This window comes from Nyctibius grandis, chromosome 3, assembly GCF_013368605.1.
Source record: "Nyctibius grandis isolate bNycGra1 chromosome 3, bNycGra1.pri, whole genome shotgun sequence".
Lineage (NCBI taxonomy): Eukaryota > Metazoa > Chordata > Aves > Nyctibiiformes > Nyctibiidae > Nyctibius > Nyctibius grandis.
Window position 1 is genome coordinate 101650608 of NC_090660.1, and position 26685 is coordinate 101677292.

A 26685-nucleotide genomic window follows, 5' to 3' on the forward strand; every position below is an offset into this window, starting at 1 on the left:
CGAGAGCGGCCGCAAAATCACCTCGATTTTGCGACAGCGAGTGGCGGCGGGGCAAGGAGGCGGCGGCGGCGGCGGCGGGGTGAGTGGGTGGCTGCGACCGCCGTGAGAGCCTGCCCGGCGGCTGGGCGGCGAGGGGCTGGGCCGGGGCGGGCTGCGGGGGGCAGCGGGACTGAAGCGGATGGCTGTGCAGCGCGGGGGCAGGAGGCGCTGCACACCTTAGCGTTTGTCAGGGGTCGTTCGGCGCCGGCAGGCCTGGCGCTCCTGCCTTCAGTCTCTGGGCCGGGCTGGAGGCGGCTTTGCCATCCTATTGAGAAGGTAATGGTGTGCGATAGTTGTTGAGTCCGCTTAGGTGCGGTTGCTTGGTGTTACGTTGCTGCTCCAGGTGTTTCCAGGACGGTTGTGTTCTCTGTGAGCAAGATCGTTGACCATTCCTGAAGACCCTACCCAGGTGTGACCCAGAGACCTTCCTCCTGCCTCTGCAAAGTCCCTCCTTCCCCACCGGAGCCTCTTCTGTCCTTGATCTTGCCTCTGTGCTGCGGAGTCCAGCCCTTCAAAGCCTAAAAGGTGGTCTGTAAGATCCGTATCTTGTATCCCTCTGGTTTGAGTAGGTTTTGCAGTGGGACAGCAGGTGGAAGTGTTGTGTAAAAATATTCTTTCTCAAAGTAGTTCTAGTTTCTTAAGTATTTCCTGGTAGAGGCATAGGCCTTAAATTAATTGTATATCTCATGCTAGTTATAAGAGAAGCTTTTGTTGATTAAGTTAGTTTTTTACATCACTGTAAACTGGTATTGCTATCCATTCATTCTTATCCTTTTCTGTTCCCGTTCTCTTACGCGACTGTTCATGAGACTCCAAAATGTACCAGTCTGGGGAGATGAGTTGAGGGAGTAGCTCTACAGCAGCCTTAGCCACAGACACTGCTGCTGTCTTTCTTTCCTTTCTACCCTGGCTGTGGTTTCTCATTCCCTGTCTTGCCCCACTTCCACAGCCATTGGAGCTTTTGCTGCGACATCTACAAGGAAATCTAGCCTAGCAAATCAGTGAGTAGTTGTCTGTATGTTTAGTTGTCTGAGCCAATTCAGGAAAGGGCCAAAGTAAATGTTCTAACGGATTCAAGGGAGGAAGTAGAAGGCGGCTAGGAGAACATTAATAAGTGGATAGATTGGCTTGTGCTACTGTAGGACAACTGCCAAACTTAAAACTTTTTTTTTTCTGGTTCAGTCTTAAAACAGGTCGGTTACCCAGTATGACACATCAAGTGGCTGTGGAAACAGCTTGTACTGTCATAGTTGAAGGGGTGAGTCTGCCTCTTTAGGCATTAATGCTGACTTAAACTGGCTTACAGTGGCTGTGGCAGAATGGCATAAGACACCCTAAAACATTGCTTCTATATAGCAGGATTTAAAGCATAGTATCTCTTTGTGAAAATAGAAGCTGAATCACAGAATCACAGAATGTTAGGGATTGGAAGGGACCTCGAAAGATCATCTAGTCCAATCCCCCTGCCGGAGCAGGATTGCCTAGACCATATCACACAGGAACGCGTCCAGGCGGGTTTTGAATGTCTCCAGAGAAGGAGACTCCACAACCTCTCTGGGCAGCCTGTTCCGGTGTTCCGTCACCCTCACTGTAAAGAAGTTTTTCCTCATATTTATGTGGAACCTCCTGTGTTCCCGCTTGCACCCATTGCCTCTTGTCCTGTCAAGGGATGTCACTGAGAAGAGCCTGGCTCCATCCTCATGACACTTGCCCTTTACATATTTATAAACATTAATGAGGTCACCCCTCAGTCTTCTCTAAGCTAAAGAGACCCAGCTCCCTCAGCCTCTCCTCATAAGGGAGATGTTCCACTCCCTTAATCATCTTCGTGGCTCTGCGCTGGACTCTCTCTAGCAGTTCCCTGTCCTTCTTGAACTGAGGGGCCCAGAACTGGACACAATATTCCAGATGCGGCCTCACCAGGGCAGAATAGAGGGGGAGGAGAACCTCTCTTGACCTGCTAACCACACCCCTTCTAATCCACCCCAGGATGCCATTGGCCTTCTTGGCCACAAGGGCACACTGCTGGCTCATGGTCATCCTGCTGTCCACTAGGACCCCCAGGTCCCTTTCCCCTACGCTGCTCTCCAACAGGTCTGTCCCCAACTTGTACTCATACATGGGGTTGTTCTTGCCCAGATGCAGGACTCTACACTTGCCCTTGTTATATTTCATTAAATTTCTCCCCGCCCAACTCTCCAGCCTGTCCAGGTCCCTCTGAATGGCTGCGCAGCCTTCCGGTGTGTCAGCCACTCCTCCCAGTTTTGTGTCATCAGCGAACTTGCTGACAGTGCACTCTACTCCCTCATCCAAGTCATTAATGAATATATTGAATAGTACTGGTCCCAGTACCGACCCTTGCGGGACCCCGCTAGACACAGGCCTCCAACTGGACTCTGTCCCATTGACCACCACTCTCTGGCTTCTTTCCTTCAGCCAGTTCACAATCCACCTCACTACCCGATCATCCAGACCACACTTCCTCAGTTTAGCTGCGAGGATGCTGTGGGAGACCGTGTCAAACGCTTTTCTGAAATCAAGATAGACCACATCCACAGCTTTACCATCATCTATCCACCAGGTTATGTCCTCATAAAAGGCTATCAAGTTGGTTAAGCATGACTTCCCCTTGGTGAAGCCATGCTGAGTGCCCCTAATGATCCCCCTATCCTTGATGTGCCTAGAGACAGCACCAAGGACAAGTTGTTCCATCACCTTTCCGGGGATGGAGGTGAGGCTGACCGGTCTATAGTTACCCGGGTCCTCCTTAATTCCAAGGAGGCCTTAGCTTTCCTAGTTGCCTCCCTACATCCTCTGACAACAGACTTATATTCCTCCCAAGTGGCCAGCCCCTCCTTCCATGATCTGTACACTCTCTTCTTCCACTTGAGTTTGCCCAGCAGTTCCCTGTTTAACCATGCAGGTCTCCTGGTACCCTTCCTTGACTTCCTACCTGCTGGGATGCTCTGATCTTGAGCTCGGAAGAAGCAGTCCTTGAATGCTAACCAACTATCTTGAGCCCCCTTACCTTCTAGTACCCTGTCCCATGGGATTTCCCCTAGCAATTGCTTGAAGAGGCCAAAGTTGGCCCTCCTGAAGTCCAGGGTTGTGATTTTGCTAGCTATTCTGTTCCTGCCACATGAGATCCTGAACTCTACCATCTCATGGTCACTACAACCAAGGCTGCCCTCAACCTTCACCGCTTCAACCGGACCCTCCTTGTTAGCGAGAACAAGATCCAGCAACGCTCCTCTCCTAGTTGGCTCATCCACCATTTGCATCAGAAAGTTATCATCAATGCACTGGAGGAACCTCCTGGACTGAGGATGGCTGGCTGAGTAGGCCTCCCAGCAAATATCAGGGTAGTTGAAATCCCCCAGCAATAGCATATTTTAATGTCGCCTCATCCCTGGTGCCTGCATAGATTGTTTGTTCTTCCAGCCACACAGCACTTCTGGAAATGCTGTCTTAGTGATGCACATCTGTAGTTCTGTTGTGATTCCCTCCAGCCCTGCTTTGTTTTGTCATACGGAAAAGAACAGTTGTTAAAGTCAGAAGGTAGTGTAGAAGTAAAAATGCAAGTCACTAATGTGATCTCACTGTCCTGATTTTGACAGCGGAATAGCTTTTATTGGTGCCAGACATTTAGCAAGCTGTGCCATTATGTTGTTGAGAACTACATCCCATCTGTATTCTCCCTGCTATTAATAGCCACTGAAAATCTCTGTTTGAAGGCAATGCAGGCAGTAGCTCAAGGCTGGTTTTAAGTGTGCATCTGCCTGGCAAACAACATGGGATGACAGCTACTAAAAAGGGACTTCATATCCATGTCTGGGGGAAATTTTTTCATGTCAGAAACCATGGGGAGAAATAAAATATATGTGAAACGATGGAAGTAAAATAGCAGGTCATAGTTTGTTTTTTTTCTGCTTCCCAGATTTGACACCTGCAAATTCCAGATATCCTGGTGGACAGTGTTGTTGGTAGTGGCCAGGTGACGGGCAAAATTCTGGACCAGAGAAACCAAAGACAGGGCAAGGTTTGGAAATGTTACTGGAGTGTGGGAAGGCAGTGATAAATAGTGTAGTTTCTAGGTGCAAACAAAAAAGGAGTGTGACAATCAGTGAATTGTAATAGAAATAGAAGGGGTTTTGAGGCCAAGTCGAGAAGAGAGAAGTTTCTGGGGAAGAGCAGAAGTTGAAAATGATGTTGTTTGGTGGTGGAAGTACTAAGTAAAGTGATCTGTACTGCTAGAGTGCATGGCATTCATCTCATGCTCTCCCTCTGTGTATCTGTTGACTAAAATGCATTTCTTGAAGTTGGCAGAAGATAAAACATCTCTGGTTCTTCAGATCAGGAAATTTCTACTGGAAGAGGTCCATGACTTCAGTGACAGCTGTGTCATAGGTGTCAGACTCAAAACCACGAGGATTCTGGCAGTGTGTGGGATGGTGCTGCTCCAGCATCAGTCTTGAAAACATACTGAAGTTCTCATCAGAAACCCCCTTGATTGTATTTTTTGCCTCAAAGTGTTCACATCCACTCTCTGTTTGAACTCTGGTTTTGGTTGGGGCTTTACATATATATATCTACACACACAAATATATATATTTGTTGCACTTCATTTTTCTGTCAAGCACAAATAAAGTTTTTGTTTCCTGCTTGATTAAAATACTCACTCCTGCATTCTGATAGACTTTAGACTTCAAACCCACTAAAAGATGCCGAAGAGTGTCTTGAAGACTTAGTGCTCAAGGATCAGCAGCATGTGTGCAAAGTGTAGCTCACAGCATCTACAATTCAGTAGAGCAGAAACCCTAGGACAGCAAAAATACAGTTTTGTAGACATATCTTATATCTCTATGAAAGCTTTTTAGAAGCTGATCCTCTGGGATCCACCAAGCCAAATCAAAAATTAAGGTTCACAATTAAAATTATAGAATGTATATATGCTGTTTAACAGTCCTCCAGCATAAACATACTATGTGTTTCAATGCTTTCATCAGTATTGGGAACTAATACTTGACTTCACATTCTGCTACTGATAATTAGCATTGCTCTCCACTTTTTAAACTTTCAGTTGTGGTTCTTGCTGTCCTTACAATCACAGCTTTGTGCAAATATAATGCTCATTTTGTTCACGCTGATCTAGCAAAGTCCTGAATTTCCTGTCTCTCCAGGAGACCTGTAAAAACATATAAGGAAACAACAGTGTAAAAAGAATTATTTATCATCTTCATAATATGTTATTTTCTTGAGCAGACTCTTTTAAGACATAGAATGTCCATACTGTGGCCAAAGGAATAGCATATCCCAGATACCTGTAAATTTAGTTTCCCTGTGTGGTTGACGACAATGTAGCCACAGCAGCACAGAGCTAAATGCAGTCTGTGAAATCTGCCTGGGACCTTGTCAGGAGTCCATGTGGACTGCACTCCCTGCTGCTCTGGCAACGCTGTCAATAGGTCACCCGGCTAGCAGGTGTCCCAGCTGATATATAGCTAGCTCAAGCATCTCTGCAAGTCATGGTGTTGCCTGTGCAACAAACATGCCAGTAGAAACAAAACACAGTATGGAAGCCATGTAGAAGATGATTTGTTTTGTATTTGGGTAATGTGCGTGCTTGCTTCTGTTATGTATGCTTTCATTACAGGTTTTATTAACTTTAATCTTAGCAAATACCCTTTAAACACAAGCACCCTTCATAATCAGTGAAGATACACTTTGATACTCAGATATATAAGATCTTCTAAATTCCAGATTTATATTGTATTCATGAAGAGGAATTGCAAAGTTCTTTTTTACCTTTAGAGCGAAATTTGACATTAGTCCTTAGAGATCCTTATTGTTCTTACACAGTTCTAATTCAGATTGAGATTCTCTTTGAATGTCATGTTGCAGTTGCTAGATATCAACTTAAGGGATTTAAGTGATTACATCCTTTTAATTTTTTTTTTAAGTGAGCAACCTTAGTTATGCTGCACGTCAGAGCAATGCTATTTGTCAATACAATGAACTTGACTGTAATAGTTTTGTTTTAAAAATGAACTGCATATCTTGCACAGATAAAACCAGGTTAGGTAAGAAGCTTTTATCGTTTTAAGGAATATAATTTTACCACACTTCAGTTGCCACTTTTCAATAATATTGAATTCTGTTGTCTTCAATCTTGCAAACAAAACTGTAAAGCTTCAAAATTAAATGGCAGCAGGGTGTTCAGTTTTGTGGTAAGTAGCTGCATCAGTAATAACTGAAAGAGAGACTAATGTGGTTTTTTTCCCCCCTAATCTAGTCAGATCTCTTGTGTTGAGTTGTAAGTTTTACAGTGGCTTGCTTTGGAAAGCTTTGTTTTAACGGGCTGTTAGGACAGCATCTATTCAGCAGCTGGCTGGTTGGACATAGGACTCAGTAACTTCGAAAGCGTTACTACTGAGCCTTTTTCTTTCTATTTTTTTTCATAGGCATAATAAAGCAATGAAGAGAAACTGAAAGAAGGAACTATTACATGTCTTACTGATCAGAAAACTGTTTCTGAAGTATTTGGACAAACTACGTGTATATGTAGTGAAATCTAAAAAGGTAGGATGTCTTCCTTTTCTGTTTTATTTAGAAAATCTCATAACTAATGAAAACCACTTTCACGAGTCTCAGTGGGGTTACAAAAGAATTTTGTATGTTAAGGAGGAATGCAAAGCCTAAAACATATTCTTTTAAGTGAGTTCTGTGGACTCTTACCAAATTTTACTAGGCTTTTCATGAGAGGATTTTGATGAAGGCAGGTTGCCTGTTCTTCTTCACAAAGCTTCCAAATCCATTTAAAGGCTACTCTGTTTAATAAAATAGACCATGTAGGAGAGGACAGTAACTCCTCATCATTTCAGGATTAGCTCCCGTTTTGGCTTCTTTATCTTTCCAAATATTACGTATTTCTCTAGGCATGTGAGGATTTCATGCTGTTCCCTCTGGAACAGAAGTCTACAATGAGTAGAGAATCACAGAATCACAGAATGTTAGGGATTGGAAGGGACCTTGAAAGATCATCTAGTCCAATCCCCCTGCCGGAGCAGGATTGCCTAGACCATATCACACAGGAACGCGTCCAGGCGGGTTTTGAATGTCTCCAGAGAAGGAGACTCCACAACCTCTCTGGGCAGCCTGTTCCAGTGTTCGGTCACCCTCACCGTAAAGAAGTTTTTCCTCATATTTATGTGGAACCTCCTGTGTTCCAGCTTGCACCCATTGCCCCTTGTCCTGTCAAGGGATGTCACTGAGAAGAGCCTGGCTCCATCCTCATGACACTTGCCCTTTACATATTTATAAACATTAATGAGGTCACCCTTCAGTCTCCTCTTCTCTAAGCTAAAGAGACCCAGCTCCCTCAGCCTCTCCTCATAAGGGAGATGTTCCACTCCCTTAATCATCTTCGTGGCTCTGCGCTGGACTCTCTCTAGCCATTCCCTGTCCTTCTTGAACTGAGGGCTTTTTTTTTTATCAGTATGAAAGCAACACATTAAGTGATGTGCAGTTCATAAATACAAAATCTGCTGGCTGAAAGTACCACAGCTATTTTCTGTAAGGACACTGTTTTGTAAGTTCATTAGGCATTATATAAAATGCATTAAAATGGAAAGCAAACATTTGCATTTGAACTTCTATGATGTTTCTGCTTCAGGTAGAATTCAAGTAAATAGAAACTGTATATTTCACAGTGGCTGTTAGAATTGTGTTCATTGAGAAAGTTCAGAACAAGCACAGCTAAACTGCCTGCTTAAGTCTTTGCTTTCAGAATTCAGAGAATCTTGATATAAAATTGTGATTCTGACATCCAGCAGTACAATCCTCAAATTCTCACTTAGATCTTAAAGTCTCCAAAGTGTGTAAGTTTTTGCATTCTCATCTGTGAAGTTCTTTATTCATGTTAAGTTCTCCCTATTGTAGAATTGCTTCCAGGCCTCTTTGTGGATCTAGCCATACAGATTCAGGACACAGACTGCTTTATTTCTCTGTGTTGTTTTAATAGGTTGAAAGTGTGTGGAGAGCATGGGTTATGATATTGAGCGTTTTGTTGGCTACGTTAATGAAGGGCTATTATGCTCCATCTGCCGTGATGTGTTAGAGGATCCATTACAGGCTCCTTGTGAACACGCTTTCTGTACTGCTTGTATACATGGATGGCTTGTTCATCACAGTAACTGCCCTGAAGACAGACAAATGATTGATGTATCTTTGCTACGACCTCTCTACAGGTATACAATAACCTTGCTCTGTGTTGAAATTAGATTAATTTCTCAACTTCGCTTGCACAGCTTCATCTCTTTATCTTTTACTGTCACACAGATTGTCTTTATCCAATATGCCTATGGCAGAAACCGATCACTTGCATGAAAGCATTAGCATTTCCTATTTATTATAACTAACTTTCAAAGTATTAAGACAGCAAAATGGAAAGAACACTTAGTTTGTTCTCCACCGTTTTATAACTTGAATGTTGATTCTAGGTATCTGTCTGGATATTATTTTAAATGTCTTCTACAGCACCAAAACTTTCCCATACTATTTTAGAGAAAGCAAGCAAAGCAACTCTTGACAACAGCAGTCACTAAACACGCTATATCTTATGTTTTTCTTTTCAGTCTTACCTAGATACTGTAGTGGGATTTGTAATGAATAATTCCTGTAGATATGAACCAAACTTCTCGCCTTCAAATCCTTTTTTAAAAAGGTCTTTAGCCTTAAGAATATGTCTTGAGCCACCTTGTCATCTAAAGCAGGCTGTTTTCACAGGGGTCTTCCGTAATTCCTTGCCAGCATACACAGCTTGCTGTTTAAGCCCTGTGTTGTCTGATCTTGCTCAGATTAACAGTTATGTTTAAAACCTTCAGCCACAGATGTTAAATTAACTCTATTAGTACTCACAGTATTTTTGTCACTAATGAGATTTTACTATGTGGAAAGTTGAAGTATTGTGTAGACAGAACCCTAGAGTTAAATTTATGGATTGTTTTGTCTATGCTCACTGTAGTCAGTTTGGTTTGGCATGTTTAGAAACACAAAACTTAAATGATGAATGAGTAGCCCTGGTGTTTGTTATTGGAATATCTGCTGAGCTAGTGAAAGGTCATGGTTAAAAATTTATTCAAAAATAAAATTTCATTTGCATGTTTAATTTTGGAGACTGAATTTTCCATTAACCTTGTTTCTTTTAAGCTTGTTCTATTTCCAATATGGTCACTTGAATTCTAAAAAAAAAATATTAAACTGATTATTCACAATTTTTTCTAATGGAGATTAGAATCTTGCTTTCTTTTCCCAAAAGTTGAAAATACAAATTTTTCAATAATTTTCCCAAATTGAGGAACAGGTTTTTTATTTTTGCACCTAGATATATGAAAAATGATTTAAACCGTCTTCAGCTACATTGCAAAAACAGAGAGTATGGCTGTGAAATGATTTGTTCTCTGGAGTCTATAGACAGGCATGAAAGGGAGTGTGAATACAGTCAGATACCTTGCTCCAACACTGGTGAGTAACATTCAAAGAAGTTGAATCCTTTCTATTGAGAAAACATGTGTTTGTCGTCTTTCTGTTAACAGAATAGCAATAATGGCTGTTATTTCCAAAGAGAAATTCAAAGCTTTAGCATGATCTACTTTGTACAGCAGTCTTTCTGAACAAAATTTGTTACCTATTTATGGCAGTCATGACCATTAGCAACAATTTCTTATCCAAGAACTAACCAAAATGAATGAGAATGATGGACTTCAGATTTATGAAAATACAGTAGTGTGTTTGTTTTGCTTTCTGTCAAGTTATGAGTTTGCCTTTCAATTTTGACTGTTCATTCTGATATTTGAATCAATTTAATAGCACCTACAGAATGCTTATGGGTCACAATTTATTTATAAAACAACTGGTTCCCTGGTGCATGTCAGGGACCAATTAAGCAATCTGGACGTCCATAAATCCATGGGCCCTGATGGGATGCACCCGCGGGTGCTGAGGGAGCTGGCGGAAGTCATTGCTAGGCCACTCTCCATCATCTTTGCAAAGTCGTGGGCAACGGGGGAGGTGCCTGAGGACCGGAGGAAAGCAAATGTCACTCCAGTCTTCAAAAAGGGCAAGAAGGAGGACCCAGGTAACTATAGACCGGTCAGCCTCACCTCTATCCCCAGAAAGGTGATGGAACAACTTGTCCTTGGTGCTGTCTCTAGGCACATCAAGGATAGGGGGATCATTAGGGGCACTCAACATGGCTTCACCAAGGGGAAGTCATGCTTAACCAACTTGATAGCCTTTTATGAGGACGTAACCCGGTGGACAGATGGTGGTAAAGCTGTGGATGTGGTCTATCTCGATTTCAGTAAAGCGTTTGACACGGTCTCCCACAGCATCCTCGCAGCTAAACTGAGGAAGTGTGGTCTGGATGATGGGGTAGTGAGGTGGATTGTGAACTGGCTGAAGGAAAGAAGCCAGAGAGTGGTGGTCAATGGGACAGAGTCCAGTTGGAGGCCTGTGTCTAGCGGAGTCCCTCAAGGGTCGGTACTGGGACCAGTACTATTCAATATATTCATTAATGACTTGGATGAGGGAATAGAGTGCACTGTCAGCAAGTTCGCTGATGACACAAAACTGGGAGGAGTGGCTGACACAACGGAAGGCTGCGCAGCCATTCAGAGAGACCTGGACAGGCTGGAGAGTTGGGCGGGGAGAAATTTAATGAAATATAACAAGGGCAAGTGTAGAGTCCTGCATCTGGGCAAGAACAACCCCATGTATGAGTACAAGTTGGGGACAGAGCTGTTGGAGAGCAGTGTAGGGGAAAGGGACCTGGGGGTCCTAGTGGACAGCAGGATGACCATGAGCCAGCAGTGTGCCCTTGTGGCCAAGAAGGCCAATGGCATCCTGGGGTGTATTAGAAGGGGTGTGGTTAGTAGGTCAAGAGAGGTTCTCCTCCCCCTCTACTCTGCCCTGGTGAGGCCGCATCTGGAATATTGTGTCCAGTTCTGGGCCCCTCGGTTCAAGAAGGACAGGGAACTGCTAGAGAGAGTCCAGCGCAGAGCCACGAAGATGATTAAGGGAGTGGAACATCTCCCTTATGAGGAGAGGCTGAGGGAGCTGGGTCTCTTTAGCTTAGAGAAGACTGAGGGGTGACCTCATTAATGTTTATAAATATGTAAAGGGCAAGTGTCATGAGGATGGAGCCAGGCTCTTCTCAGTGACATCCCTTGACAGGACAAGAGGCAATGGGTGCAAGCTGGAACACAGGAGGTTCCACATAAATATGAGGAAAAACTTCTTTACGGTGAGGGTGACCGAACACTGGAACAGGCTGCCCAGAGAGGTTGTGGAGTCTCCTTCTCTGGAGACATTCAAAACCCGCCTGGACGCGTTCCTGTGTGATATGGTCTAGGTAATCCTGCTCCGGCAGGGGGATTGGACTAGATGATCTTTCAAGGTCCCTTCCAATCCCTAATGTTCTGTGATTCTGTGATGTGCAGCAGTCCACTCTGTCTCATGGTTTTAACAAAAACGTATCTTGAAGATGAGAATTGTTTTAAGCTAAATTCTGGTTAGAATTGGTGTGTTCATGTTAAGGTCTTTATTTAAAACAAACCTACACCTCCTGAGAAAGAAACATACTGCTAAAAAGAAACATCCTATTAAAATTTCTCAATTTTATTCAAAATACCATTATGTTCCTAGAGAAAGTTAATTTCTTATTAATGATGATAAGGGCATAGTCAGGTCTGCCATTGTAATTAATTGTTAAGAAGGTAGAGGGGCTAGAATTGCTCCACTGGAAGTTACATTTTCTCTCAGCAGTGACTCCTGCAGATGCTTTGGATTCACCTGTTCTACTTTCTACAGAAACAGTAGCATTTATAGAGTTATCACATCTCTCTGATGTCTGGTGTCCAGGGTGTGAGGGCTGTTACATCTCTTGAACTCTTCCTCAAGACTACATCAGCATGTATTTTGAGTACCTCCAATTACAAATCATATTTATTAGTAAAGCCCTTCTAGAGGGCTGCCTTTTGTAATTTTCTGGTATGGTTTGTTGGCAAGTTTCATTGCTGAATTGATTCAGTTTTCCTGCATCTATTTTATCTTCAAATTAAACGGAAGGAGCTATAGTATATATTACATCAAACGGTGACTCAAAGATTAAAAATAAAGACTACAGACTTCAAAGTTTAGAGTGTTAAATGTAGCAATAATTTATATTGTGTTTATTTTTGGTTCTGCACATTTTACACTACAGACTTGTGAAGTCTTTATCCTACAGTTTCTGTGGAAATGTTTCTCTTTTTGCATGAGATGTTAAATGTTCCTAAATAAATGTTCTTGTTCCTGTGGTCTAGTATGTTATGCGCAGGACCAACCAATGTTTAGGAAAATAAGGTTACGTTCCATCTCGCCCCCAGTTTTACTACATGTCCTTGGACCTTTTTTCTAAATTTGATACATAAAGTTTTTTTCACACATGTCCATTCTTCTTCAGTGCCAGTCATTGCAATCTGTGGTGGAAGTGCACGCAAGCTGCTAAAGTCTTAGTTTGGCATCAGTGTTGTCATTACTGAAGTTGCTTTAATGCCAGACCAGTGGCAGAAGACTTCACAGAAAATACCTACTTTTTAATACGTATTTTCACTTAATGGATAAATATATTAACAAGACTTCAAGACTGTTTTATTACTAGTATGTGTGTTATAACTATTGCATGTTGTATTCTAAAGAAATCACTTTTTTTCATTGCTTTAACAGATTGACGGTTGCTTAGCTCAAGATATTGCAGCTTGTTTGCTTGACTGTTTTTGTTTGGAATTAATTAAAATACTTTTGTTAGTTGTAAATGACTGGCTTACCGTACTGTTCCCTGTTCAGGTTGTACAGTTCAGATTGAACGACGCAACTTAGATGGTCACCTGGCGGTGTGTGAATATCGGAGCCGTGAATGCCCCAATGGTTGTGGCTACACCATTCTCAGTGCAGAAGACATGCAGCATAATTGTGTAGCAGAGCTAAGAACCGAGTTAGAACTACTTCGGTACAAATCTTCTGTTTCTTTGATGTTTGTGTTAGTCTGGGCCTAAAATCACTGCATAGAGCACTTCACATACTAGCACTGGATTCCCGTATGTGTTAAATAGTCTCTTAATTACTTGATACTAATGGGCCAGAGTATTATTATGTGTCAGCACAGACTTTAAATTCTTGCTGGTTTAATTTTTTTTGCTGTTATTTTTTTGTCCCAATTATCATAAATCCTAAAATACCATTGCTTGTCGTTGAGCTGCAAGCTGACTATATAAAATTACAGAATGTTTAACAAGAACTGGAATGAAGTTGGCAGTTTCGTTTTTCCATTGGCCTGACATAGACCCAAAGTCGCATTATTTAATAATTATGTTTAGTTTATATTTTTTTACAAATCCTGAAGATGAAAATCTCTAATTATTTTGTCAGGTACAGACTGGCAGATTAAACCTCTGAGGATCTGATTTTCAATTTTGGTTAAAATCCTGGCAGATTAATAACAGTTGGTGAAAACGACCCTTCTTACCGGCATCTGCTTTTTACTCTTACATATGTTTCTGTAGCTTTCCCTTTCCATGATGTTCCAGTTGGGCTGTTTTTTTTCCATGCTGCTTCCCATTTCTATGTTTCAACTCACTGTCTAAGTCTTGAGGTGTTGAACGCTGCTGTGAAGTCAGGCTCAAATCTGTTTTAAATGCATTCAGACACAAGGGATTCTGCTACATAATTTCTGAACTCAAAAAGCTAATGTAGTAACAACTAGGTTTTGGCTGTGAATCTGTGTGAGTGATTAGGTTATAATAATGTACTGCATACTATCATTTAGTGTCCACCATAAAGGTGACACAATTACATGTTTAGCAATACTATAGTATTCACACTTTTTATCTTGACTACGTGTGCTTAGTAATACTAAGGAAGCACATACTATAAGTAGAAGGCAGTAAATCATAAATGCATGATCTTGAGCTCATAGAATTATTTCAGGAATATGATACAGTTGTCCCCTACACAGGCTGTCCATGGTCACTTTACAGTTAACTTTTTTTATGCTAGTTTTATTCAAATTAATAAGCAGTACTGTCATGCCTCTAGAGAGGTGTCCTGTAAAGTATGATGGGAATCGGATCAGGCTGTTTGGCTTCAAGAGGACTTTCTGGAATTTGAAAATAATTTTTTTGCATGCTTACAAGACCTAACAAGGAGAAATAAACTTTTTAGGTCAGAAATGATCTGCAGAGTGGAGGAAGCAAAACATGAGATGGAGTCAAGGTTAGATTCACAGAGAAGGCATATGGTCCAAAAAGAGAGTATTCTGCAAAATGAAATTGAAGAACTAAAGGTAAATATGATCTTTTTTCTTTTTTTTTTTTTTCCTCTCCTCTAGCTTTTTGCTTTTCCCGGTAGTAGTCTTATTTTGTAAGTGTAGTCTCAAACAGATGAGAATTACATTAAGTATGGGAAGCAAAACAGGTGTTAGGACAAGGTTTTGCATAGGCTTATCAGCTCTGTTAAGAATCAGGCTGAGTGCTGCGTTTGTGTGGTTTTTCTACTTCAGCTTCTTTTGGAGCTAATCTGTACCAGGGCTGCATTGTTCTGTGCGTACATAACACATCAGCAAATCAATCTGAAACTCATTTTCGATGTATAAACATAGGGCATACATCACAAATCAGATGTAATTAAATATCCAGCTCCTTTTTTAGTGCTGTCCAAAGTGGCTTAATCCAGTGCTGACACAGAGCCCTACTGCAGACAGTGGTATTTACACTATGCTTCAGCTGTGGTCAAAAGGTTGGAAAGTTGTGCTGTAAACTTAATCAAGTAATGAGCAAGGATGTCTTATCTTTTCATTTATCCAATTCTTATTATATCACAGAAATGGATGTGCTTTATAGTTTACATTTTTATTTTTACTGGATTTGATGTTAAATCCTTGAAGAATGTATCTGAACATAACCAAAACCTTATTTTGGTTGGGATCTTGAAATACAATATTTAAGCAGTGACTATTATCACAGAATCAATCAGGTTGGAAGAGACCTCTGGGATCATCGAGTCCAACCATTGCCCTGACACCACCCTGTCAACTAGACCATGGCACTAAGTGCCATGTCCAGTCTTTTCTTAAACACATCCAGACATGGTGACTCCACTACCTCCCTGGGCAGCCCGTTCCAATGTCTAATGACCCTTTCTGAAAAGAAATTCTTCCTAATGTCCAACCTGAACCTCCCCTGGTGAAGCTTGAGGCTGTGTCCTCTTGTCCTATTGCTAGTTGCCCGGGAGAAGAGGCCAACTCCCACTCCACTACAGCCTCCCTTCAGGTAGTTGTAGACTGCAATAAGGTCACCTCGGAGCCTCCTCTTCTCCAAGCTAAACAACCCCAGCTCCCTCAGCTGTTCCTCATAGGTCAGACCCTCCAGACCCTTCACCAGCTTGGTCACCCTCCTCTGCACTGGCTCCAACACCTCAACATCTTTCTTGAAGTGAGGGGCCCAGAACTGGACACAGTACTCAAGGTGCGGCCTCACCAGTGCCAAGTACAGAGGGATGATCACTTCCCTAGACGGGCTGGCTACACTATTCATAATAGAGGCCAGGATGCCATTGGCCTTCTTGGCCACCTGGGCACACTGCTGGCTCACGTTCAGCCGGCTGGCGATCAGCACCCCCAGGGCTCTTTCTAACCACTCTTCCCCCAGCCTGTAGCGCTGCATGGGGTTGTTGTGGCCAAAGTGTAAGACCCAGCACTTGTTCTTGTTGAACCTCATGCTGTTGGTCTCGGCCCATCTATCTAACCTGTCCAGATCCCTCTGTAGGGCCTTCCTCCCCTCCAGCAGATCGACACTCCCACCCAGCTTGGTGTCATCTGCAAATTTGCTGAGGGTGCACTCAGTCCCTACGTCTAGATCATCTATAAAGATATTGAACAGCACCGGCCCCAGAACTGAGCCCTGGGGAACATCACTAGTGACCGGCCGCCAGTTGGACTTTCCCCCATTCACCACCACTCTCTGGGCTCGGCCATCCAGCCAGTTTTTAACCCATCGAAGAGTCCACCCATCCAAGCCCTGGGCAGCCAGTTTGTGTAGGAGGATGCTGTGGGAGACAGTGTCGAATGCCTTACTGAAGTCTAGATAGACTACATCCACAGCCCTGCCCTCATCTACTAAGCGGGTCATTTTGTCATAGAAGGAGACCAGGTTGGTCGAGCAGGACCTGCCTTTCATGAATCCATGTTGGCTAGCCCCGATGCCCCGATTGTCCTGCATGTGCCGTGTAATGGCACTCAGGATGATCTGTTCCATCACCTTGCCTGGCACCGAGGTCAGGCTGACAGGCCTATAGTTCCCTGGATCGTCCTTCCGACCCTTCTTGTAGATGGGCGTTGCATTTGCTAATTTCCAGTCAGCTGGAACTTCTCCAGTTGACCAGGACTGCCGGTAGATAACAGAGAGTGGTTTGGCAAGTTCGTTTGCCAGTTCCTTCATTACTCTAGGGTGAATCCCATCCGGGCCCATAGCCTTGTGGGTGTCCAACTGGCACAGCAGGTCACTAACCGTCTCCTGGATTACGGGAGGTTCACACAGCCCCCCATCCCTAACTTCAGGCTCTGGGGGCTGAATCTCCTGAGGACAACCGGTCTTGACATTAAAGACTTTATAAGAAACTTTTACAAGAAACTTTTTGCACTTCTAGGAAACTGTATTTGAATCTTTGAAACAAGACCATCTCAGAGGGTGAATGCTGGATTGTGTCTCAAATTTTTTACATTTGTTCCACTATCAAAAAAATTATTTCAGTGTTGCTTATTCTTTATAATCCATCACCCTACATGCATGGCCAATTCATCTTCATACCACCATCATTAGAAAACAGTTAGCTTCTTAGAGTAAATTTGTATTTGCATTTCAGAGTCAGATGTCACGAATGATGTCAGATGTACGCTCTCTGATGGCTGCAGAGAGACAGCACCGTCAAGAGCTGGAGCAGGCAGAGTTGGAAAAACGGGAATTGATGGAGCTGCTGAGGGGGCTGCAAAAGGACTGTCGATTAACTACTACAGAAGGAAGCAGGAAGTCAACAAATTTCCACCCTCTAGCAAGACTAGAGAGTGTAAAGCGAAAACCTAGGGAAGTTACAGTTATCTAAACAGAAGTAAGCTTAAAAAGCATTTTCTTCTAATTTCTGTGACCATCTGGCAAACTTTTCTACTTTTTAGGAATGATTGGTAAACTGTTTATAATTTCTGATTTACTTGCTTTCTTTTTAAATCTAGATTACTACTTTATTTCCTCTTGAGGCATAAAAACAAATGGGGGAATTTTCTCTTAGGGAATACTGGGCATTAAAACCAGTAATTGGAAAATACATTTTTAGCTAATGTTTTTATAAAAAGGAGGAAGGAGACTTGATTTGTTATCTCTTCAGTGCATCATTTACAAGAGTCTTTCAAGCCTGAAAGCTAGAGTCTTTTAAGGCAAAGATACTTAAAGGTTGTTTCCTTCCTGGTTGTCACGGTTTAACCACAGCTGACAAATAAGCACCACACAGCTGCTTGCTCACTTCCCCCCTCACCCCAGTGGGAAGGGGAGAAGAATCAGAAAAAAAACGTAAAACTCATGGAGTGAGATAGAGACAGGTTAATACAACAAAAAGGAAGAGAATAATAATAATAGAATATACAAAACAAGTGATGCACAGCACAGTTGCTCACCACCTACTGACCAATGCCCAGCTAGTTCCCGAGCAGCAATCCTCCCCCATGGCCGGCTCCCCCCAGTTTATATACTAAGCATGATGTCACATGGTACAGAATATGCCTTGTCAGCTTGGGACAGCTGTCCTGGCTATGCTCCCTCCCAGTTTTTTGTACACCTCCTCGCCCAGCAGAGCATGGGAAGCTGAAAAGTCCTTGCCTTAGTATAAGCATTACTTAGCAACAACTGAAATATCAGTGTTATCAACATTCTTCTCATACTAACTCGAAAACACAGCACTATACCAGCTGCTAAGAAGAAAATGAACTCTATCCTGGCCGAAACCAGGACGGTGTCCACCCCTTATTCTATACCATCTATGTCATGCCAGGTTCTACACTTTCTGATGCATTCCAGTTAATCACCATCACTTTTCCCGTCCTTTGGTAGATATACACACAGATATCATTCCCTTAGTCTATGAGCAATCTCTCTAAAATGTCTGTTGACATTTAGTCCGTGACTTTGGGCTCCATCTGTCATAACAGTCTTTCAGGGCAGCAGAGATTTGTGCCAAGTTTGCTCAGTCAGTGGAGCCGAGTGACATTGGGTACAGCAGGAGAATGGTGTGTGGTGTTGGACTGTTGCATGCTGAAGTCAGTTCTATTTCCATCACCACTGCACTTCTCTGTTTCATCAAAGTTCATTCTTCATTAATCTGGGTGATTATTACTGTAATACCATTGATACAGCATTTAACAACTATAGTAGTGATGACATATAGTGGCAGGGTTATATAGCAGTTAACAATGTACAATTCTCTGTACCCTTGTACAATGTACTCTGTACTCTTGTACAATGTACAATTCTCAGCCTGGACAGGCTGGAGAGTTGGGCGGGGAGAAATTTAATGAAATATAACAAGGGCAAGTGTAGAGTCCTGCATCTGGGCAAGAACAACCCCATGTACCAGTACAAGTTGGGGACAGAGCTGTTGGAGAGCAGCGTAGGGGAAAGGGACCTGGGGGTCCTAGTGGACAACAGGATGACCATGAGCCAGCAGTGTGCCCTTGTGGCCAAGAAGGCCAATGGCATCCTGGGGTGTATTAGAAGGGGTGTGGTTAGCAGGTCAAGAGAGGTTCTCCTCCCCCTCTACTCTGCCCTGGTGAGGCCGCATCTGGAATATTGTGTCCAGTTCTGGGCCCCTCAGTTCAAGAAGGACAGGGAACTGCTAGAGAGAGTCCAGCGCAGAGCCACGAAGATGATTAAGGGGGTGGAACATCTCCCTTATGAGGAGAGGCTGAGGGAGCTGGGTCTCTTTAGCTTAGAGAAGAGGAGACTGAGGGGTGACCTCATTAATGTTTATAAATATGTAAAGGGCAAGTGTCATGAGGATGGAGCCAGGCTCTTCTCAGTGACATCCCTTGACAGGACAAGGGGCAATGGGTGCAAGCTGGAGCACAGGAGGTTCCACTTAAATTTGAGGAAAAACTTCTTTACTGTAAGGGTGACTGAACACTGGAACAGGCTGCCCAGAGAGGTTGTGGAGTCTCCTTCTCTGGAGACATTCAAAACCCGCCTGGACGCGTTCCTGTGTGATATGGTCTAGGCAATCCTGCCCCGGCAGGGGGATTGGACTAGATGATCTTTCGAGGTCCCTTCCAATCCCTGACATTCTGTGATTCTGTGATTCTGTGATTCTGTGAATTCAATGCATTGGCTGTTCTCACATAGAATCAAGTCCCCTCGAGGTACACATCAGACTTCCCATCTTTCTGCATCACCCACCAAGTGCACCCAGGCCCTTGAGCAAAAGCAATCCCGTGAGTGGGTTTCCCTTTGCCTGAGGCAGGAATAACCCAGACTGTCTTCCTCAACATATTCTTTATGTGCACTACGGGGACTTTATTCCCTTCTGCAGTATGTCAGAGTTTTGTTTGGGCAGGGACAGCCTGATTGGTAGGTCCCCTAGTGTTAACTAACCAGGTGGCGTTTGCTAAATGCGTATCCCAATGTTTGACAGTCCCAGTACCCCTTGCTCTCCGTCTTTAACAGCCCATTGTATCGTTTGATTTTTCCAGGGGCTGGTGCATGACAGGGGATGTGATATACCTGCTCAGTGTCGTGCTCTTTGGCCCAGGTGTCTATGAGGCTGTTTCAGAAATGAGTCCCATTGTCTGACACAATTCTTTTTGGGGTACCATGTCACCATAAGACTTGCTTTTCAAGGCCCAGGGCAGTGTTCCGGCCAGTGGCATGGGGCATGGGATATGTTTGCAGCCATCCAGTGGTTGCTTCCACCATTGTAAGCACATGGCACTTGCCTTGGCAGGTTTGTGGGAGTGTGATATAACCGATCTGCCAGGCCTCCCCATATTTATATTTCAGCCATCGTACTCCATACCAGAGAGGTTTTAACTGCTTGGCTTGCTTAATTGCAGTGCATGTTTCACGTTCACAGATAACCTGTGCAATAGTGTCCATGGTCAAGTCCACCCCTCGATCACGACCCATCTATACGTTGCGTCTCTTCCTTGACGGCCTGAGGTGTCATGGGCCCACCAAGCTATAAATAATTCACCCTTATGTTGCCAGTCTAGATCCAGCTGAGCCACTTCAGTCTCAGCAACCTGATCCACCCGTTGGTTGTTTTGATGTTCTTCAGTGGCCCAGCTCTTGGGTACGTGAGCATCTATGTGACGTACTTTCACAACCAGGTTCTCAAGCTGGGTGGCAGTATCTTGCCACGGTGCGGCAGCCCAGGTGGGTTTGTCTCTGCGCTGCCAGTTGCCCTGCTTCCATTGCTGCAACCACCCCCCACAGCGCATTTGCCACCATCCATGAGGCAGTATAGAGATTAAGTACTGGTCACTTCTCTTGTTCAGCAATGTCTGAAGCCAGGTGGATGGCTTTCACCTCTGCAAACTGACTCAATTCACCTTTTCCTTCAGCAGTTTTTGTGACTTGTCATAGGGGACTCCATACAGCCACCTTCCACCTCCGATGCTTTCAGTAGGACCTATCAGTAAACAGGACATACTGCTTCTCATTTTCTGGTAATTTATTATATAGTGGGGCCTCCTCAGCATGCGTCACCTCCTTCTCTAGTGACATTCTGAAATCTTTGCCTTCTGGCCAGTCCATGATCACTTCCAAGATTCCTGGGTGTCACGGAACCTCACAAAACCAAGCCAGACTGAGTAACAAACTAGAAACAGGATTTATTTTACAAAATGGTAATAAAATCAAACTAAGTTTTACTGTAACCAAAACTGCTTTGAAGAAACCAATATAAGTGATAACACAAAACACACAAAAGTATACTGAGCTACAGAGTTGCAGCAGGTTGTTCCAGGAATATCAATCATTGGCAGTGAGGAAAAAGGGAGGCTAAAAGAGAGAAGAGCAAAACCAGCCCCACTTCTCCCCAGCAAGCCCTCCCTTTTGTAGTGAACTTGATGATAATGACATAGAATACACCTGTGGGCCAGCCTGGGTCAGCTGCCCTGCATTTAACTGCTAATGGCCCTGATCACCATGGCTGGCCACAAACTGAAACCAAATCCCAATGAAACCAGGACAGTAGGGGTGACTGATACTGGTACTGATTGGTTCTCTGGTTCAGCTGCATAACCCATCACCGAGGTTTGAGTAGCCACAGTGTTTGTCACAGGGTTTGGAATAACCACAGTGCCTGTCACAGGGGTCGGTTTCTGGGTGGTATTCTTAAATAGTTGTTTAACCCTAAACAAGAACTGAACCACTTTCAGGAGACATAACAATAGGAACATGCTGGTTTGAACATCCCAAGGATATCTGAGATTCTCAAATGCTATTCACCTAGCAGAGAAGGGGAGGATGTGGGAGATGGCACCTGAAGTACAGAGACATCTCCCCTATAGGTTGGCTCTGCAAGGAGAAATGGTAATTATTAATAGTCTCCAGCACTATACCAGCTGCTAGGAAGAAAATTAACTCTATCCTGGCCAAAACCAGAACACTGGTCCATTATAGTCCGTTTAAGTCTAGTATATGCTTATACTTGAAACAGAAAGAAAATGTAATCATCAGTAATGACATTTGGGATGTACTTAATTTTGGGAAAAGTCAGTAATAGAATTAGTAAGTCTGTAATAGAAATTAATAGATTTTGTTTGTTTATAGTCTGTAGAAGGTCTATTTCAAAGGTGGAAAGAAAGCACTTTATATTGTAGTTCTACTGCTATGTAACAGCTTCAGGTGAGGTTGACTTGCTTTAGAGCTTCTCTGATTTCCCAGGCTGGTACACACTTAAGAGACTAGTACCAAAGCCCAAGGTAATAGAGTCATCTAAAACCTTTTGAATAGATGTGTGAGTAGCTTGGAGTTTGTGGGACGGGATCTGCATTTTACTTAAAAATTTGAAGCTTTTATATGTGAAAGTATCGGCTATTTCTACAGGGTCCTTTGAGCTTAAGACCAGCCCATTCGGTACTCAGTATCTTTAAAGTATATATAAATACATTGAGTATCCTTAATTTTCTTTTGGCAGGTTTAAGGCTACTTGAACATTAATAACCACAACAGATGAGTATTTTCACAGTCACTTGGACTTTGGATGTCTTTATTAGTACTCAAGTTTGCAACTGTCTAAGAGCTAGGATTTTTTAACAGACCCACAAATACTGAATCAAGGGGGCATTTATCTGTAAGGACTGCATGAGAAATCTGTACAGTTCAAAGACTTTTCCCTAAGCTTCTCACACAGCCTGTTCATATTGTTTTCAGTGCTGTAATTAAGCCATATTCTGTCCTCTGTTGCAGCTCTTCAGTGGAGTAACTAGGGGAGAACCTGGCCTCCTGTTTACTGAATGTGCTGAATCAGTTTTGAACTTTCAGGAAAATGTGTGCAGGTGCAACAATCTGAATAAGCTAATTTTATAGTTTAGAAAGCAAATACATTACTGTGCATGCCTTGCTGTCACTCAGAGCAATGCTTTTATGGCTAACAGCATAACCAAAGAGAGAAGCAGCAACCTATGGTACGTTATGAAGACTTGTGATCAGAGCTGTCTTAATTTCAGGCATTAATAAATCCTTCTAACTTGCTGTTTCTTTAGTACCACTGAAGCAGATGTGCGCATGTTCAGGTCTTGTGCATTTAAAAACTGACAGAAATAACTCTTCTGTAAAAGTTGGGGTTTTTTTCTGAAAGAAAACATTCATAGGAAGAGTTATGTCCCAATATTGACTTGTTTTCAGTCCTTACATTCTAGATTAAATTACAATCATTGACAGTATTTAGGCCACTACGGCAGTCTCACCAACTCATGACATAGCACATCTCTTAAGCAGCCATATTTAACAATCTGAAACAGTAAGACAGTAGCTACAATTTGGGAAGACCTTCATTCACACTAAACATTCAGTGGTCAATTCACATACATCAGTGTGCATATTAAAGCTGTAGGTAGAAAGTAGGAATGCTTTTATTACCTTGTGTTCTAAATAAGCGAGCTGTTAGTGTCTGTGGTCTGTGTCTGTTTCAGCATTCACACTAATTTTGAAGCTTCTTGGCAACACCGGGTTTCATGCTGTTAGAATCAATATATTTTCAGGATGTGCTTTTCTGTGTTCTGTAACTGTGCGGTTCTGTGATGTGACTTTATCTACTTTGCTTAATGTGAAAGAAGAAAATTCCTTCAAAATCCTATAGAACTCAGATGAGCTGGATCATCTTTCCCAGTTGGAGGGCAGTAATGACCACCCAATCTTTTCTGACCACAGACAAAAGCAAGTTATTAGCTCTGTGCTTTCTCCATAATGGGATCTCTGCATTTGTTTGTTTTAGGAATTTCACCCACTTATTTATGACTGAATTCCTTCTAGTATAGGAAGTAGGGTTTATTTAGTATTTACTTAGCATTTGGTCTGCTGTCTGTCCCCTAAGTGACAGACATGAAACTGCATGAGAAATCACATCCTAGATGCTAAGGAAGAACTTCTAGTTGCCAGCTCTGGAAGAGTCTGAACTTCCAGTGCTGAAATGTGGCAACACTTTGGGCCCACCTGCTGCTGGAATGACCTGTCAGCTTGGGTTTCCTTTAGCAGCGAAGAAGCACTTGCAGAGATATTCTAAGTGGGCACATGCTAGCTAATAGCACCAGATCCCTCCAGTTACTTCAAGCTTAATCCTCTTCCTCAGTGTTGATAACCGTTCTGCACTTAAGATTTTCCTCTGGTAATGAACCACTCACAGGCTAGCATATGCTTAATTATGGTCATCACTTTACATGTCTTAAAGTTAACTAGGCTGAAATTAAATCGCCCATTATGTTAATATTTTATCTAGTTTTAGTAGATAGTATTACACAGCTCTTAGTAACAGCTGACAGAAGCAAGGAATTTTTTTCTTTCTTTCAAATAGTCTGTTAATCCTTTTTATAAAAATTAGGGGTCTAAATATTGTAGTAGACTTGGTGTAAGAGAAGACATTCACTTGGAAATGCTACTTCCCTAGTCATGATCATATCTTAGGATTACATGAGAGATACTGCTAGAAGTGCATTATGGGATGGTTCCAGAACTGAATTCCTGGTATCAGTATTCTCATACTAAATCACGCTTCCATCAGTTCCATTTCCTCACAGGTGGAACTGTCCTGAGTCCAAGTTGAATGGTTATTCAGGTGGACCAGCAACCATGCAAGGAGTTGTTGTATTTTTAGTTGCTTCTAAAACAGCACTTGGCAGCTAGAAAAGGGAGAGCAAAGACTCTGGAGCAGGGAGAGCGGAGAGAAAGAGTAAGTGCGGTCCGACTGCCTTCCCTCAGCCCGCGAGCAGTGGTGCAGCTGCACCAGCCTGTGCACCAGCTTGCTTACCAGCGCAAACTGCTACAGTTAACACAGCATTAGAATTAAAAGGAGATTAAATCTTTAGGCACAAGTAAGTGGGTACAAAATGTAATAGTACCAAAACTGGGAGATTCGCAAACAAAACTCATAGAGAGCAGGCTGTTAAGTAATGTATGTGAGATTACAAGGTATTACAGGGAGTTGAGCAAATCCTTACCCTGCAGTAAATCAGGTGAAAAAGAGTAACACTAAGGATGTGTTTAGAGAAATTAATATTTTAAAGTGAGTGGTAAGTTTGTCTTTGAAAGAAAATCAACATTTAAATATTTATTCTGAAGACCCAAGAGGCCAGTTACAAATATGTTTAAACTCGTTCCCTCAACTGACTTCTCCACTTAAGAAGTCAAATTCAAGACAAAAATATTGTTTTCTCTATTGCCTTCAGCATTAAAGCTGCGTTCCCTGTTCTCCTGCACTCCTCCCAGAGCAAAAAATTGTCAGTGATCTTGGCTAGTATGGACCATTGCTGCTTGGATTACTTTGTTCGGAACAGAAACAGTAATTCTGGGGAGAGCGTCTGGTAGGTTTAGATGAGATTCAACAAAAGGTGTGGAACAGAACCACGCATCTGAGTCAGGTGCAAGAGTGGCAAGGAAGAATTTTGCTGGACTTCCTAATTAAGGTGGCAGTTTTTAATTAGTATGATTCTAGTACTAGGTTAACAGTCTCATATGAGATAAATTAATTTAACAGCACATACATACAAGAGTTTCTTGTCAGCACAGAAGGGAATGGCATTACATAGGCAAGTGAAATACCTAATATAGTGAAGTATTTTGACTGGCCAAAAGTGGGTTTATCTCAGATGTTCTTAGGTGTTTTTTAACGAAGTTTAATGTATTAATAGATGCCAGGTAGCAAACAGTTCCTAAGAGATTTAGAAATGGGTAGCCTTGCAAATTAAATTTTCCACGTGCTGTTCTCGTGGATGTTACTGAAATGGTGCTTTTCTACAGCCCTTTCACTGCGGCGTGCTGGACGGTATTTAGCAGGAGCAGTACTAGCCTTGCCTTTCTCCCGTACTGCTTCCCGGATGAAGTATGGTAGGTCAGGGAGATTTCACCACATCGACAGATGCCTTTATAAAGACCTACAATTCTATGCAACTTTCTATTAACAAATAAACATTGAACTGTCTTCCAGCATTATGGTTCACTGCCAATCTATTTACATTTTCTACCTTTATATACACAAGAAGGATAAACCAGCGCTTAACAGACCTTAATCTTTAGTCTGTAAAAGAAACAGTAACATTATTTGTATTACTTTGAAGTACACTTTGTATAAAAGTTGAACTAATAAAGGGTCTATACCAAGTTAATGCAGTTTGGTTCCCTTCTTTCTGTTGCGGAGTACCCTCTGTATCAGATGAAACAGTGTACTGTAGGTATGCTGGCTGCGCAGCGCAGGGAGTCAGGAACAACCTACACTATAGGATGGTCAGTGCCCTGGAGCACGTAAGGCCGTATACTTGTCGCACAACAGAGGGACTACATAGCAATAAACCAGGCAGGCATTTGATCACCCAGAATCCCTTCACAAGGATTGTTTCTCCTGCCTCACAGATGGGAGTTTGTGAATGGGGTGAGCAGCCGCTTCAAGGGAGCAAAGAGCTGGCATAAGTTGAAAGCTCCTACAAGAGGATAACAGTCCCGTCCTGCACAGACAGCAGCATAACAAACCAGCAAGAGGCGGGGGGGAAAAATTCCCTATCCATCAACTAAAGGGATCTCATCCCTAATGCAGGTTTTTCATATACACTACAAGAGCCCACGTGGGATATGAACATGCAAGAACAAGAAAACAAGAGAATTGTTCAGAGTTTTGTACTTCAGAAGTTGTAATCTAGGGATTTATTTGCTTAAACATGAGCAATCTGGACATGGGGCAGCCTAGAGCATGAATTTGCTCCATGCAGTACTCTGTGTTAACTGTCCCGAGCATGTTCTCTTACCTGGTGGGAGAGGTTACTCAGTGGAGGAAAAGAAGGCTGAAAGCTCACGTGTCACAACT

The 26685-nt window shown here is 42.8% G+C and overlaps 1 protein-coding gene across 5 annotated transcripts; it reads left to right on the forward strand.

Moving 5' to 3' along the window:
- Positions 1–25993, forward strand: LOC137661181 (E3 ubiquitin-protein ligase NRDP1-like). 5 transcript variants are annotated; one of them, XM_068396582.1, is made up of 9 exons: positions 50–79; positions 383–564; positions 6501–6618; positions 8060–8285; positions 9422–9561; positions 12925–13087; positions 14299–14419; positions 16996–17238; positions 22584–25993. In XM_068396582.1, exons 4-8 carry the CDS (start codon positions 8080–8082, stop codon positions 17230–17232), a joined length of 867 nt encoding a protein of 288 aa, XP_068252683.1. In that variant the 5' UTR covers positions 50–79; positions 383–564; positions 6501–6618; positions 8060–8079; the 3' UTR covers positions 17233–17238; positions 22584–25993. The 5 variants fall into 5 exon arrangements, with proteins under 5 accessions (XP_068252686.1, XP_068252683.1, XP_068252684.1 ...); XM_068396583.1 differs by lacking the exon at positions 22584–25993 and adding an exon at positions 1222–1297 and having other exon boundaries at positions 16996–18725; XM_068396586.1 differs by lacking the exon at positions 16996–17238.
- The last annotated feature ends 692 nt before the right edge of the window (positions 25994–26685 follow it).